The 14,674-nt window shown below is 42.3% G+C and overlaps 1 protein-coding gene across 2 annotated transcripts in view; it reads left to right on the top strand.

Annotated features, from left to right (window-relative positions):
- Abca1 (ATP binding cassette subfamily A member 1) overlaps positions 1–14,674 on the top strand; it is a 125,023-nt gene that overhangs the window by 34,565 nt on the left and 75,784 nt on the right. For both annotated transcript variants that reach the window (XM_090330362.1, XM_090330363.1), the window contains exons 3-5: positions 1,351–1,444; positions 4,500–4,641; positions 5,209–5,327. In XM_090330362.1, the coding sequence (XP_090186488.1) occupies positions 1,351–1,444; positions 4,500–4,641; positions 5,209–5,327 (355 nt within the window). The remainder of the gene's footprint in view (positions 1–1,350; positions 1,445–4,499; positions 4,642–5,208; positions 5,328–14,674) is intronic.

Below are 14,674 nucleotides of genomic sequence, written 5' to 3'. Positions count from 1 at the left end.
ATAAAGGCTTTACTATGAAGAAAAAAGAAAAGGTTTGATCTGATTTTGTAACTCGGTATATTATATATACGTTTATTTGTTTATTTGAAATAGGAAAGGGAAGGAGGGAAAACAAGATGATTAAGAGGGGGTGGAGGGATAAAAACATAAGAAAGGGGTATCAATGTGTGCAGAGTAATGCATCTACTATGGGGAATATAACTGTAACCCCTCTACCCCTCTATACCTTACCCCAACCAAGAAAAGAAAAGGTTTGCAAGATTTGCAAACATGGAGATTACAGTGTTTGCCTCTTGGGATTATTTATTGAAATGTTTAAAGACCGAGCCCCCACTTCATTCTTAGGGACACCACTCTTAGCCTTTTTCTTTCTGAGGAAGGAGTCACTACTAACTTTTGGCTTTCCTGCTGTGCTATCCATTCAAAGTATCCTTTTATAGTTTTAGGGTAACAGTGTTTTTTTTTCTCTTCCATTAGAGAAATAATACATCCACGGTATAAAAATATCTGAAAACAATTTTATAAAAAATAAAAAGGGGGGCTGGGAGTTTGGCCTAGTGGTATAGTGTTTGCCTAGCATGCACGAAGACCAGGGTTCAATTCCTCGGTAACACATACATAGAAAAAAACCGGAAATGGTGCTGAGGCTCAAGTGGAAGAGCTCTAGCCTTGAGAAAGCCCAAGGACAGTGCTCAGAGCCTGAGCTCAAGCCCAGGACTGGCAAAAAAAAAAAGAAAAAAAAAGAAAAAGAAAAAGGTTACTCATGTTCTAATCACTCCAGAATAACCACAGCTCATATCTTGTGGCATTTCCTTCCAAAATGAAGATTCAAGTACGAGTATTATGGAATCCCACCAAAGGTCTTTGGAAGTTAAAAGTTAATTATTTTAAAACAGCAAAAACTAAATGACAATGGATAAACAAATAAAATGAAACAAAAAAAATTAAATAGCTAGAGTACTCTGCAGTGGCAACAATTACAGAAAGGTTAAATTTTGATCTCTATGTTAGAATGGAATGACCATTAAAAACCTCTTTTTTCCCCCCCAGTAATGGAACTTAAGCATATTGCTGAGGCTAAATAAAAGACATTATATCTGGCTGAGTGAGTTCAGAAGATTGAGTAGGTGAAGAAGCGGGCTGGGAGGCTACCTGGCTTAAGGAAGTCCTGAGATATAGAATGGTCTGCTACAGGGAGAGAACTTCAAACAGCTCAGTGTTATTAAGAATTTCAGGGTATGGCAGGAGAGGTTGAAGAAGTCAAACAATTGTGAGATGAAATTTCCTAGAGCCAATGGCATTAGGCACTGTGTAACTTTGAATATTTGACTCTTCCTTCTTTCTCCTCAGGGTCAGTTGCTGCTGGAAGTGGCCTGGCCTCTCTTCATCTTCTTCATCTTGATCTCTGTCCGGCTGAGCTATCCACCGTATGAACAACATGAATGTGAGTATCTATGGATCATATCAGAGATTCACTCACAGCTGACAAGGGGAATTCAGGCCAGGGAACATGCCTAAAGTTACCTTTTCAAAAGATGGTCTCTGGAAGAGATATGACAGATAATTAGAACCAGAAAAGGTAAGTTTCTAATTTTTTTTTTTGAGAAAGCATGAAATCAGAAGACCATTTGAGTCCTACAGAATGGAAGTAACAGGAATGATAACAAAGAGCTGACATCTATTTCATACATTTTAAATCACACAAAAATAAAATAACCTTAATTACAGCTCACAAAGTAATGATTTAAGAGCCTCCTAGAGGGAATGTCTTTTTTTTTTTTTTTTTTTGGTAAGTCCTGAGGCTTGAACTCAGAGTCTGAGCACTTGTCCTTGGACTTTCTCAAAGCTACTGCCCTACCACTTAAGCCACAGTGCCCCTTCCAGTTTTCTGGTGGTTAATTGGAGATAAGAATATCACAGACTTTCATACTGGCTGTCTTTGAACCTCAATCCTCACACCTCAGCCTCCTGAGTAGCTAGGATTACAAGTGTAAGCCACTGGTACCTGGCTGTTTTATCATTTTCTTCTCCTTATATGTATATAAAATTGATTTCCTAGCTACTTGGGAGTCAGGAGATCAGAATAAGAGAAGTGTGAGGTCAGTCCAGGCCAAAAAAAAAAGTTTGTAAAATTTCACTTCAAATAAAGGCTGGCATAGTGACTAATGTCTCTGCTTTGGGGGTAGCACAGTGTCTGTGCATAGGTGTGTATACTTGTCATCCCACTAAAACTGGGAGACACTAATAGGAAGATTAAAGTGGAGGCCAGCCCAAACACAAAATGAAGCCTTGTCTTAAATAACCATCTGGTAGAGTTCCTGCCTTGCAAGTGCAGGGGCCATGTTCAAGTCCAGTACTACCTCAAATCAGTCAATCAATCAGTCAGTCAATCAATAGTGTTTTTCCTTATCAATCTTTCTTCATCCAACTCAGAGCCATCAACATCTTGGTAACTTCTCTAGCTCCTGGAAGTCCATTATAGTATCTGATTGTCATCCTGGCATACCCCTAATCCTGCTTTTGTTTGCAAATAAAGTGAGGCACAAAGAACAAGAAAGGATCTTTTCCCCTGGCCCTCACCCCCTATTACTGCACTGCCTTTGACCAATATCATCTGGTCTCTAGAGACAGTATCTCTGGGATTTGAAAGAAGACAATCTCTTGGTCCTTGGGGTATTTAGCTGGGTTACATAAATCTCCTTTGAATGAGGAACAGTTCATTAGGCAATGGGCCTTGTTTGGTTTTCCTTGAACTGTTAACGGGAAGATAAAAAGATTAACTGAGTAAATGTTCAGTAGGCCAGAGTCCCTGCTGAGAGAAGGCACAGCGATCAGCTCTTGTCTCTTCCTTGCTTTGGATGTTGTCTCTGGTTGGAACATGGACAGTGGATAGAAGGGCTTCAGTACTGATATTCTAAGTGTAGCAAGTCTGGCTTTGATGTTAACTTTGGAGGAGTCTCTGTTAGCAGACTTGTATGAATAAAACAAGATCCTTGCTTGGGGAGTAAGATGGTAGTTGGGAGATAGAAGGAAACTTTGAATTGGACAATAGCAGAGGAAGTGCTATGGAATGCTTACTGCCAGGGTGTTTCCAAAGTCCTAACGGGCCGGTAGTAAGCCCTTTGCAAAAGTGCTTTGACTGGAAGTTATGTAATACTTAGTACATGTACTTTTTTTGTGTGTGTGCTGATCCTGGGGCTAGAACTCAGGGTCTGGGCACTGTCTTTGAGCTGTTGTGATCAAGGCTAGCACTTGATTACTTAAAAGCCACAGCTCTACTTGCAGTCTTTTGCTGGTTACATTGGAAATAAGGGTCTCATGAACTTTACTGCTTGAGATGGGTTCAAACCACAATCTTCAGATCTCAGCCTCCTGTGTTGCTGGTATTATAGGCGTGAGCCACTGGTACTTGTCTCACCATGTGTATTTTTAGCACCATGCTGTATATGAGAAAACTGAGGGTTACAAGATGGGTCAGTGACTTGAGCAAAGAGATAGAAATAGTGAATCCGAGTTGGTTTGACCCCAAAGACTAAAGATGCATGTTGTTCACCACCTGGAGCTGTGGTTGTTAATGGTTATCAATTCTAGGTGTGGGGGAGGGTGTCACAGATAACTGTGTGAATATGTTGAAAGTTGGAGCCATAGCCTTTCTGTTCCAACATGAGCAGTCCCTCAGGCTAAGAACTCCTGATCCAGAACACACTGATCTGTATGTGTCCTCCGGAGCAGCGCTATGGATGACTGCCACACACCAACCTGCGCCTTTGAAGCCTGGGACCCAGCCCAGTCATACCCATTAAACTTGTTTGCAAGAAAGTCCCATAATGAAAGGAGAGGAGAGGGAGAAGCTGACTTAGCAAATAGGATCTCATTTTCCTGACAAGGGACAAAACAACTAATGTAGCTTCACAGATGGCAACTGACCCATCAACTCAGCATGCTTTTGAGGTGCCCTTGAAGAGATTATGAGTTGACAGCGGAGATGGGACTGACAGACATTTGGCAAACTGAAGAGAGAAGCAGAGGAAATTTAGAAGATGAAGGTTTCACTGGAGGTCCTAGGTGTAACGAAGGGCCTTGGGTTGGGATTATGGCAATGCTGGTTCTACTCTGAGGTGGGTCTGCTGCTGTCTCGGTGTCTTTGTCCTGGGAATGTGAAAGGAACTTGGCACTTCAAGGCTCTTTTCTGTCTCTCAGAGGTGGTGATCAAGCACTTCATAGTGTGCCAGATCCTTGCCCTTCAGAGCCCGATTTCCTTCACTCACCATTTCTCTGCTATTGTATTTACTGGGGATCTGCAGGTGATGCCACATACATTGAGAAGAGCTAAGATGTCAGGTTGATGTCAGGTTTCGAGTTCAAGATTCCAGGGGAGGCTGTTTTCTAGGGTGCAGGGAGAGAGAGGCACATGGATGAAGTATTGCGTGAGTGGAGTTCTGACACCACTTCAAAGAATTAACGTGTGTCCCTGTGTTTTTCTTCTTGACTTCAAACAGGCCACTTTCCAAATAAAGCCATGCCCTCTGCGGGAACGCTTCCTTGGGTTCAGGGGATTATCTGCAATGCCAACAATCCCTGTTTCCGTTACCCAACGCCTGGTGAGGCTCCTGGTGTTGTTGGAAACTTTAACCAATCCATGTAAGTACCAGAACCGGTTTTCTTTTCCAAATTCTCTAGTCGGTGAAGATTAGCTTTCCCTTCATGGAAATATTTGTTTGAAAAAGTCTACTGAGCAGGATCTTACTTGGGTGCATTTTAGAAGTCATGATGATGGTATATGGCCAAAGAACTGTTGGTTTAAAAACTGTATCTCCCAAAAAAATGGGCCAGAAGAAAAGAAGGGAAGGATGGCGGGATGCCAGCCACACATACATCTGATGGCTAATTCTCCAAGTTGGAGTACACCAGAAGGGTCTTGGCCCTTAAATAATTTACAGCACATGTAGGAGACTCCCATTTACTGTGAAACCACCATTGTGGTCTCAGAGGAAGGGTGATTGAGAGGATGAGTGGTGAGACATCCCGGGGTGTCCAGTAAGATGGGGACTGGGAACAGAAGTAATGTTTAACATGTGTCTTTGGATGTGGAGGGGAGGGGGGGCACAAGACAGGCTGTGGCAGACAGACCTGGCCATCACTTTCTTAGCTCAGGAGAAGCAGCTGGCTGATCTAACCAGGATTTTTTGCTTTTCTTACCCTTTATAGTGTGTCTCGCTTGTTCTCAGATGCTCAGAAGCTTCTTTTATACAGCCAAAAAGACACCAGCATGAAGGACATGCACAGAGTTCTGAGAACATTACATCAGATCAAGAATTCTGGCCCAAGTAAGCAGATGTCTTCTGTGGATGAGTTTGGAGGTAGACTTTGGCCTGCCTCTGTGGCCTGGGGCTTGCTTTTTGAGGGGGGGTCATGGGGCTTGACCAATGGGCCTGGGCGCTGTCCCTAAGCTCTTCAGCTCAAGGCTACTTCCCTACCGCAGGGCCTGGGCATTGTTCCTGAGTTCTTCAGATCAAGGCTACTGCCCTACCCCTTGAGCCACAGCCCCACTTCCCATTTTCTAGTGATTAATTGGAGATAAGAGTCTCACATTCTTTAGTGTCCAGGCTGGCTTTGAACCACTATCCTCAGATCTCAGCCTCCTGAGATTATAGGCATGAGCCACTTGGCCCAGGTGGGAGCTTTTTCTTTATACCGCTTCCCTAAGCTCTTCCTCTTGAGCCTTCTCTACTCATAGTGGCTGGGCATTGGGCCTCTCTGAAAGAATTCAAAACAAAATAAAGGAAGGTGGTTGCTATACACATTAAGTATGCTGACTCTCCATGGAGCAAAGAGAAGAAAAAAATCACCAGATAGGAATGGCTTAGGTTTGGTGCTAAGGACAGGTAGGGGTGCAGGTTGCTATGGATGGCATTTTCAAATATGGTTGTCATGAATAGACATTTGTAGACAAGGGAAATTGCTGTACTTAGAGAAGAGCAAGGAAAGTTAGGAGGCAAGTGAAAAGTAAGCCTTCATTTCTGAAAATAGAATTCATCCTCCTGCAGTCATTGTAGTGGGATGAACACTTGAACCCTGCTCTTTCAAAAGTGAAATCATGATCCCTGATCTAGTAAGCGCCCAGACAGATTATTGCATGTCACTGAGGAAGTGTTAATGTTCTGGGAGAGACATTGGCTGTGCCTGGTACATCACACATTCCAGGCAATGGTCTTCCACAGATGCAGAGGCTAATGGGAGTGGTCCATTGATTATGGGCAAAAATGGTGTGCACAGTCTACAGGATTGAAAAACCACTGGGAAGCCTACTGAAAAACTGGTCTGCTTTGTTACCACCCTGGGCTGGTGGCTCTAACCAGGAGAAGTCATGACTCTTCCCTGTCACTAGCTAAGTACTACCACTGCTCCAGAAAAGTACTTTTTACTCTGTTTGGCCTCGGAGGCGAGAATGGCGTAGTCTGGCTTTTCTGAAAGATCTCCTAACTTGGGATTCATTTGGCAAAAGGAGAAATGGTACAAAGTGCCGGAGCTTAAGCCAGACTTGGATTAGAGCTCTGTCTTGTGTAGACAAAACTGTGCTTTGCTTGGGCAGGAAAAGGGGCAGTGGGTGTTGTGGCGCTTTCCTGATGATAAAGGGTAGCAAGTGGTAGAGTGTTTGCTTAGCAAGCGTAATTCCTGAGTTCAATCCCTTGTACCACCAAAAAATGTAAAGCCTACAACACTGTAGATAGCATGCACACAGTAGATGCTCACTGAATAGGAGCCAGTATCATATTTCTTCTCCTATGACGATGATGCATTTTTGATCCTCAAGTGGTGGACCTGGTGAAATCAGCTGGCTGATGGGAATGAGCTGGTTAGAAGAGATTGCATTCTAGTGGAGGCTGCATAAGAGCCTCTTCCTTGAGTAAATGGAGATCTGACTTAGTGGGAAGAATCATTCCCCTTTAACACTGAGGCTAGTTTTGTTCCAGGCTGGGGTTCAAGTCTTGGGTCTCACACATGGCTAGGCAAGGGCTTACCACTGAGCTGTAAAACCAGTCTTCAGCTAGTTTCTCAAAATTTTTAGTCCCTTCCTTTGTTTATTTTATAACACAAAACCAGGCTTCAGTTCCAGGGGTTGGGAATGAACAGGAATTCTGCCAGGAGTTTGGCTTAGTGGTAGAGTGCTTGCCTAGCATACACAAAGATCTGGGTTCGATTCCTCAGTACCACATACACAGAACAAAGCCAGAAGTGGTGCTGTAGCTCAAGTGGTAGAGCTTTAGCCTTGAGGAAGCCCAAGGACAGTGCTCAAACTCTGAGTCTAAGCCCCAGGACTGGCAAAAAAAAAAAAAAGAAATTCTGCTTCTTTAAAGAAAGCCAGTAATTTTTTGATGGTTTTGAATAGTAAATTTTAGAAACTCCAAGGTGGGAATGTAAGCCTGGATATATACTTAGAGACCAGTATTTATTTGTTCTGAGTCTTCATTCATAGCATCATGGGCTTAGCCCTCTGGTACTGTCTCAGGGCTAGAAGGATCCTTGGCGATGCTCTGGTGCAGAGCTCTGGCCTTGTTTACCTTCTCTCTCATATACTTAGATTTACTTCTTTTAGGGTAGCTCAGTTAGGTGTTGACAGCTTGAATTATCAGAAAATATTTGCTACTGTGCTCTACCTTCTTAGTGGTATGTCTAATTCCATTTCTTTGGAAAATTTGAAGATAACTCTTGTGAATGTTCTCTCCCTCCCCCGCCCCTCTCTCTCTGGAGTGTTTGGGTTTTCTAGGCTAAATGTCCATTCCTCTAATGGAATGCCTTTCCTCCTCATTTTTGCCTCTCCTCTGGTTGGGTCACAGCATGTTTATGTACCAGAAGTTACAAAAGCATTCAAAGTGTGAAGGAAGAAAGAGACTTTTGCCTCTTTTGCTCTGAGCACTGTATTTCTGTTCATGCAATCTGAGATTTCATTAGGCTTTTTGGCATTTGCGTCACCCTGTTGACTCATAGACCCTGTGCAGTCAACCACAGCTGTAGGCTCTTTTAAATATGCGGACTTACAAGTGACTCCTTATCTCTTTCTTAGTGGGACATTGCACCACTGACTTTTTCAACCTAAAAAAAGAAGTCTGCTTTCTGATTTACCTCTTTAGATTTCCCATGCCATTCTGTCTTAGATTTTTACCTTCTCTGATACCTGTTGCATATTGTTTCCTGTCATCTAGGAATTTAATAAATGCCTCTCTCAGTTCTCAACTGTCATTGATAACTATGAGCGGAAGGCTTGAGGCCTGGACCAGTCCCTTGGAGATCTCAATGCTTTTGTCACTTACTGCCAGGATCCTAGAGAACCACTAATAATTGTGCTCGGTGCTGGTGTCACTGGGTCCTGCTTTTGTGATCCAATTGGAGTTCATCTTATTCTTTCTTCAGCCTGCATCTGCTAAATGCATGGGATCATAAAATCTACAGGTGATTTGTGCATATGAGAATCCCCTTTCTAATCTTTTCTTGTAGTGTCATGGTTTCCCGAACTAGGTTGTCCTTTCATTTCCATTTATTGAAAGAGACTCGAGGCTATTTTGTTATTTATAGGAAAGTGAGTCCATTGATCCAGTCATTCAACCATGTATGAGACACAAGATATACAAAGCAATATGGAAACTTCTGTGTTCTACAGCATCATCTGATCCTGAAGAGAGAGGTGATTTCTCCCACCATCTTCCCTAATGGAACATAGCCAGCCCTCAATATCCCATACAGTTCTCTTTCTCCCATACCATCTTGGGTTTGGATTAGTGATCTTCCAACTGGGAATGGCTCCAGTTTTAAGAATGAAATTTCAGACAAATCCTATTATCCTTGAACTCATTCTAATAGAGATGCCAAAGAAGGAAGCTTTCTTAAGGATGTTTAGCAAGTATTTTCATCACTGGGACTTTATGATCACTTTATTATTTCCATATAATCCATACAGGTTGAGAGATTGGCTACAATCATGTATGGGAGTCAATGTGACATGCATTCTTTCTTAAGATTCCTATCATATCTCCAATTCAAAGGCAGAGTACAAAGAGGACATATTCCCAGAAACTCTAGCATAAAGTTCCCTGTCCTGATTATGACTCTAAGTGATGCAGACTGGCAAAGATAAATATTTCTTTGAGTTAGTTTTGTGTGATGGCTGAGATGATTTTTGGCAGTACACAGAGAGCAGCTTTTAGTTTTAGCTCTTCTTAAATTTAAATTTCATGGGTATTATTGCTTAAAGGATATTAGATAGGCAAGATTGTTATAGTTCATTTAAAGAAAGCATTACTTTATGTGGATATAGTAAAAATCTGTGCAAGTGATTTATTAGTGATTGAAGATTAGAATATACTGGTTTAAGAGAAAGAGTTTGATTGTTTGGGTAGCTCACTCAGACTTTAGTCCTTACAAAGTATGAACTGTGGGCAGATTTTGATTCCTCCTGGTCCTCTGTTTACTCAAAGTAGTGAGGTTAGCTGCCCTACAACTTATTATGGCACATGTGCTTCAAGTGAGATAATTTCCTCTGTGTTTGATAGTGAGCTCATGGCACACAGTTGATGTACAGTATAGTCACTCTTAACTGCTTTATGTTCCTAGATGTTTCTGGCTGTCAGGACTTTGCTAATTTGATCACACACTCTGGGCTTAAGTTTTTTTTTTTTTTTTTTGCCAGACTCGGGGCTTGAACTCAGGGCCTGAGCACTGTCCTTGAACTTTCTCAAGGCTAATGCTCTGCACCACCTCTGGCTTTTTCTGTGTATGCGGTACCAAGGAATCAAACTCAGGGCTTTGTACATGATAGGCAAGCACTGCATCCCTAGGCCATACTCGCAGCCCCTGGGCTTTAAGTTTTATTGCCTCAAAATTTTGATTTGGGAAAAACATGTGAAAAAGCTTCATCATGGAAGTGTGGTTGGTACTTGGATGGGGTCCCCCAGGACAAACTGGTGGTATGGATTGTCCCTGTGACTGGAGCCTTTTCAGTGCTAGGCTGGCCTTGTTTATGGTTCTGTGCTGAGCAATAGTGGAGTGGCAGATAAATCAGTGCATCTGATTTCTCACCTCAGTCAGATGAGAGAAAATCAAACATCTGCCTTTCTTCTTCATTCAGTGTGGTGAAGATCAAGGGCAAGTGAGTTTGGAAACATGTAAAAGGCTGGCTAGCTCGCGTGACTGTGACATTAATTCCTTTGGCAAGCTCAGTTCAACAGCGCTTACAATTAATACTAACGACACAAAATCTTTAGACAGTCTTTGCTTTCTTTCTTCTACTAAGTTTGCCATTTAGAATTTTTTCTAGAAAAGCTGCCTGAACTCGTAGGACACAGTGCATTTGCTGGAAAGCTCAACTAAAGTTCATTTTCCTTGCCCCTTACACGATTCTCTGAGGTGTCTTAGCAATGCATTTACATAGTGATGTGTTCTTGTCTCCAAAAGTAGAACTACAAGAAAAATATCCTTTTTTTTTTCTTTTCAAAGGCAGTTTCCCATATGTGTTACTTTTAGGTTTTACATACCTGCATCTGCTCCTTCTTGGGTAAGAGAAGAGACTGTCTCCTTTCTCTGCCTCCTCTGTGGCTCTGCCCTTAGCATCCTTTATCAGGCCCTGCCTCCCTGTCTCTGATTTGGTAAATGTTGTGGCTCTTTTTGAGGGAGGGTTGAAGAGCAGAATGAACAGCATGTCAACCAAGCTAAGATTTCCCTAGTGGGGGCCCAGAATCGGGACCAGGCCAGAAAAGAACATGTACTTTGTTCATGATATCTTTACTGCGTATGTCCTCATCTACTTAAAATGTTTAGTGATACCAAACTGTCAGGTTAGCCTGCTTCCTGCTGAGTGTTTGTGTGAGCCAGTCACCTTGTACCAATATCTGCTTCTCTCCCCAAATCCTAGATTCTTGACCCTGACTCTCCAGCTCCTGGCAGCACTGCAGATGTGGGCTTTTTCCATGATTACTACTACTGTGTCCTGCTCAGAGCTTCTCACTTGGCTGGAAGTGGCAAAATGCATACACTGGGCTGGAGGCTTCTTGCCTTTCTAACCATCTTTACAGCTCTCTGATTAACTCTTCAAACCCTCCTCCCCTGCCCCCCACTTTCCACAGTCAGTTGGATTCTTGTCCATCACATGTCTCATGGAGTCTCACCACTGTGCATGCTGACTGGGGACAATCCCTCGGCTCGTGTGGGTCTTGTTGATGTTCTCTACCTTTCACACCTGTGGCACAACCCAAGTGATGTTGACATGGATCCGGGTTTTGTGGTATGGCAGTCTGCCAGATAGCCAATCTCTCCTGTGCATTGTCTCAGCCAAGACCTTAGCTCGTAGCTCTCCAGGTGTTTGGCTCTGTCCCAAGTTATAGCCAACTAACAAGTTTAAACTACAAAAGCTTAGTGAGGGCTTTGAAGGTAATTTTCCAGACCTGTGGATGTTGGCCAGAAAGAGTAGGTGGGACAACTGAGGCCTAGTTCCTAAGCTAGGGATGGTGTGTTCCACATTTCTGGGCATGCCTGTTGTTTATGGTCAGTGTGTGTGGTATTCTCCATGAGAAGGTTCCCTCAAGGTGGGCTGAGTGCAACCTGAATGGCATGTTGCTGTAGCCAAATATACTTTGCAGCAACACTTTCCCTCCCAGTGAGTACTGGGGTGCTAATGGCCTTCTACCTTCCCCTCTCTACCCCCTCCTCAAATCAGGGGCTTCCCTGGGATAGAGAGCCCTCTGAAGTTCTTAAGAGTTGTCCAGAGAGAACCAGGAAGAACTTTGGGCTGGGGTTACACGCTTGGAGGACATATCCCCGTGTCATTAGATTGAAAAGTTTGAAAGGGACAGAACCAGAGGCGAGGTTGAGGTCATTCTTGCCTAGATCCTACAATCTTGACCCCAGGTCTTTGGATTCTGTGTCTCCTTGGCTCGATTTTGAGTTGAGAAAACAAAATGCCTGCTATTTTCTGTATTATTTTAAAAAAAAAACATGTTTAGTTGCCATTTCTGTTGTGACTGGGACATTTGTGAAGTTTGTCATATAATCTACGTGGAAATTTGCTTGGGAGAAGCATCGTATTTTACTGTCTGTGAGTTTTACTGATAATACTGAGAATTCATAATATAGACCTGTATCCTTCCTCAATCCTTTCCTTAATTTGAAAATCAAATAGATGAACTCTTGTTGGGGTGAGTGGGGTTGACTGTGGTAATACAGAAAGGTGTGATGGGGATTTGAGGAGCGGTGTGTATAGTTAACATTTTGTAAATGTCTCCTGGATAGGGGAATTTAATGTTAAGATAGCAGACATGGCAGCCAGACTGCCTGGGTTCAGATCCTGCTCCATTATGGCTAATTCCTCAACATCTCTGCATTTCATTTTCCTTGATGGGATAGCAACTTAGAGAAGGCATAATGGGAGTGTAGAGTGGAAAGAACCACCAATGAGAATTAAAACCTTTTGAGCAGTGTAGCCCATTGTATATACCAGGCTTCTTTAGTTTACTGACATTTTTCCAGAACCATCATGGAATGCAGCGGTTACATTTTTTTTTTTCAAGTACCTAATGAAGTGTGGAAGAGGCTAAGAAAGCATAACTGGTAAGGACAGCAGCAAAGCTAGAACTTTAGTCTCTCATACTTGGCTGTTACATTCTAGAGAGAGCTTCCCCAGGTCCCTACAAACTTCACTAAGGTTACAGGACACTGGATATATACAGGCTGAGATGAGAAAGGACAAGGGAACTTCAGAGAAAAATGCTAGAATTTTCTTCACTTCTACCACTTCCTACACGTCTTGACTTCATGGGTGGTGGACATAAGAACATGTATCGAGGGCTTGGTTATAAAGAACATCCTATCCCATGACTTGTGGCCACTTCTGCTTTCCTGGTTGAAATCTCTTCTCCTATGCAGGCCGCTGGGCTGAGGTTGAAGTTGTAACCTCAAACTTTATTTCCTTCCCTTGTAGCTCCCCTGCCTCTTCCTGCCCTGCACCCCAATGTGTCATCTCACTGGGAGATCTGAGGACATTTATGTCAACACTGTATCATCAGAATGGAAGTCCCTTGAAATCTTGGCTAATTGCAATTCATGTTCCATATATACTCGTTGAAACTTTTCATTTTAGGATTTTCGGGTTTCATAATTTGAAGCTTCTCTGTTTTCATGAGAGTCTCCCCAGACTTGTCAAAGTCAGGATATGTCCTAGGGAGTAAGGAATTGATTTCTACCCAGGGGAGGGAAGGGTCTGGCTCCAGCTGGGATAGAGTCTGGGGATTCAATGCTCCACTGCAGAGTTGAAATATTGCTTGGGCTAAATTAAATCAAAGCTCAGCTTTATCCAGACAAAAATAGAAGAAAACACAATTGCTTTCAATTACGGAATGCCACATACTCCACAAATAGCAGGCTGCTTTACATTTTTGTTGGAATTGTTAACATCCAAAACAGTGTTGTATCTCTTCTGCTTCTCAAGTATAGGATTTATTTACCCTGTGGGTGGCAAAGCACAACTTGGAAATGTAGTTTCTTTCTTACCCGAAGTGTCCCATTTCCGGCCTTGATTGCTGTTACAGTGAGGCACAAAGGTCAAGAGACCATTTTTACACTTTCATTAGATTATTGACTTCAATGTCTTGAAATAGCACGAGCCGATTAGTATTATTATCCTCATTTTATTGATAAGAACATTGAGATGCACTGGGAGTTTAGCCTAGTGGTAGAGGGCTTGCCTAGCATACACAAAGACCTAGGTTGTGTTCCTCCATGCCACATATATAGAAAAAAAAAGTTGAAAGTGGTGCTGTGGCTCAAGTGGAAGAACTCTAGACTTGAGAAAGCCCAGGGACAGTTCTCAGGCCTTGAGTTCAAGCTCCAGGACTGGTAAAAAAGAAAAAAAAAGAACAGTGAGGCTCAAAAGGGTTGTATCTATTTCTCAATCTCAAAAGTAAAGTTGTAAATGGAATCCAAGTCTTCTTTTCCAAGCTCAGAACTTTTCCATCATACCATGGTATGATGGAAAGGCTAAATAGTGTCAGTGACATCACCAGCTTTTGATGAAACAGTTTTAAGATATGAAATAATCCATTTATTTGCTAATAGAATCAAAGGTTTTAAATCAAAGTGGTTTGTTCACACATTTGCCACTGTCTGACCTTGAGCCAGGTGCTGTGACCTTGAGCCAGATATTAACTTCTTCAATTTCTGCATTTGGCAAAATGAAAATGGTGATGATAACGATGATGATGATGTTGATGATGTTGATGATGTTGATAATGATGATAATGATGATAATGGTACCTTTCTCATAAGGTTATTTAAGACATTCTGGAAAACAACAGAATGTGTCTGAGGCTCTTGCAAATATAAATCATTTTTTTTCTCTCCTGACAAATTATTACCACATCATAATCATGTTTTGTAAATTTTAGATGTTAGAAAAAAATTAAACCATTTTTATACATTAGAGAGAAACAGTTCTTCCTTGGTCAATTCTAGATAAAATTTCATCTCAGTCCTAAACTTGTAAGTTCATCTTTTGTTCTTCCCCTTCTTCCCCTTCTCCCCTTCCTTCAGCCCTGCAGGCTGATTCTAGCCCAGTCTTCCAGTGATTGGAGGTCTGGTTTCATTATTCAGTCTGAGACCAGCTCACTAGTGAGATCTAGGTGCCTCAAAA

Source organism: Megascapheus bottae, chromosome 3 (assembly GCF_031878675.1).
Source record: "Megascapheus bottae isolate mThoBot1 chromosome 3, mThoBot2.hap1, whole genome shotgun sequence".
In the NCBI taxonomy this organism is placed as follows: Eukaryota; Metazoa; Chordata; class Mammalia; order Rodentia; family Geomyidae; genus Megascapheus; species Megascapheus bottae.
Note: the sequence above shows the minus strand (reverse complement) of the source record. Positions and strands in the feature narration are given on the sequence as shown.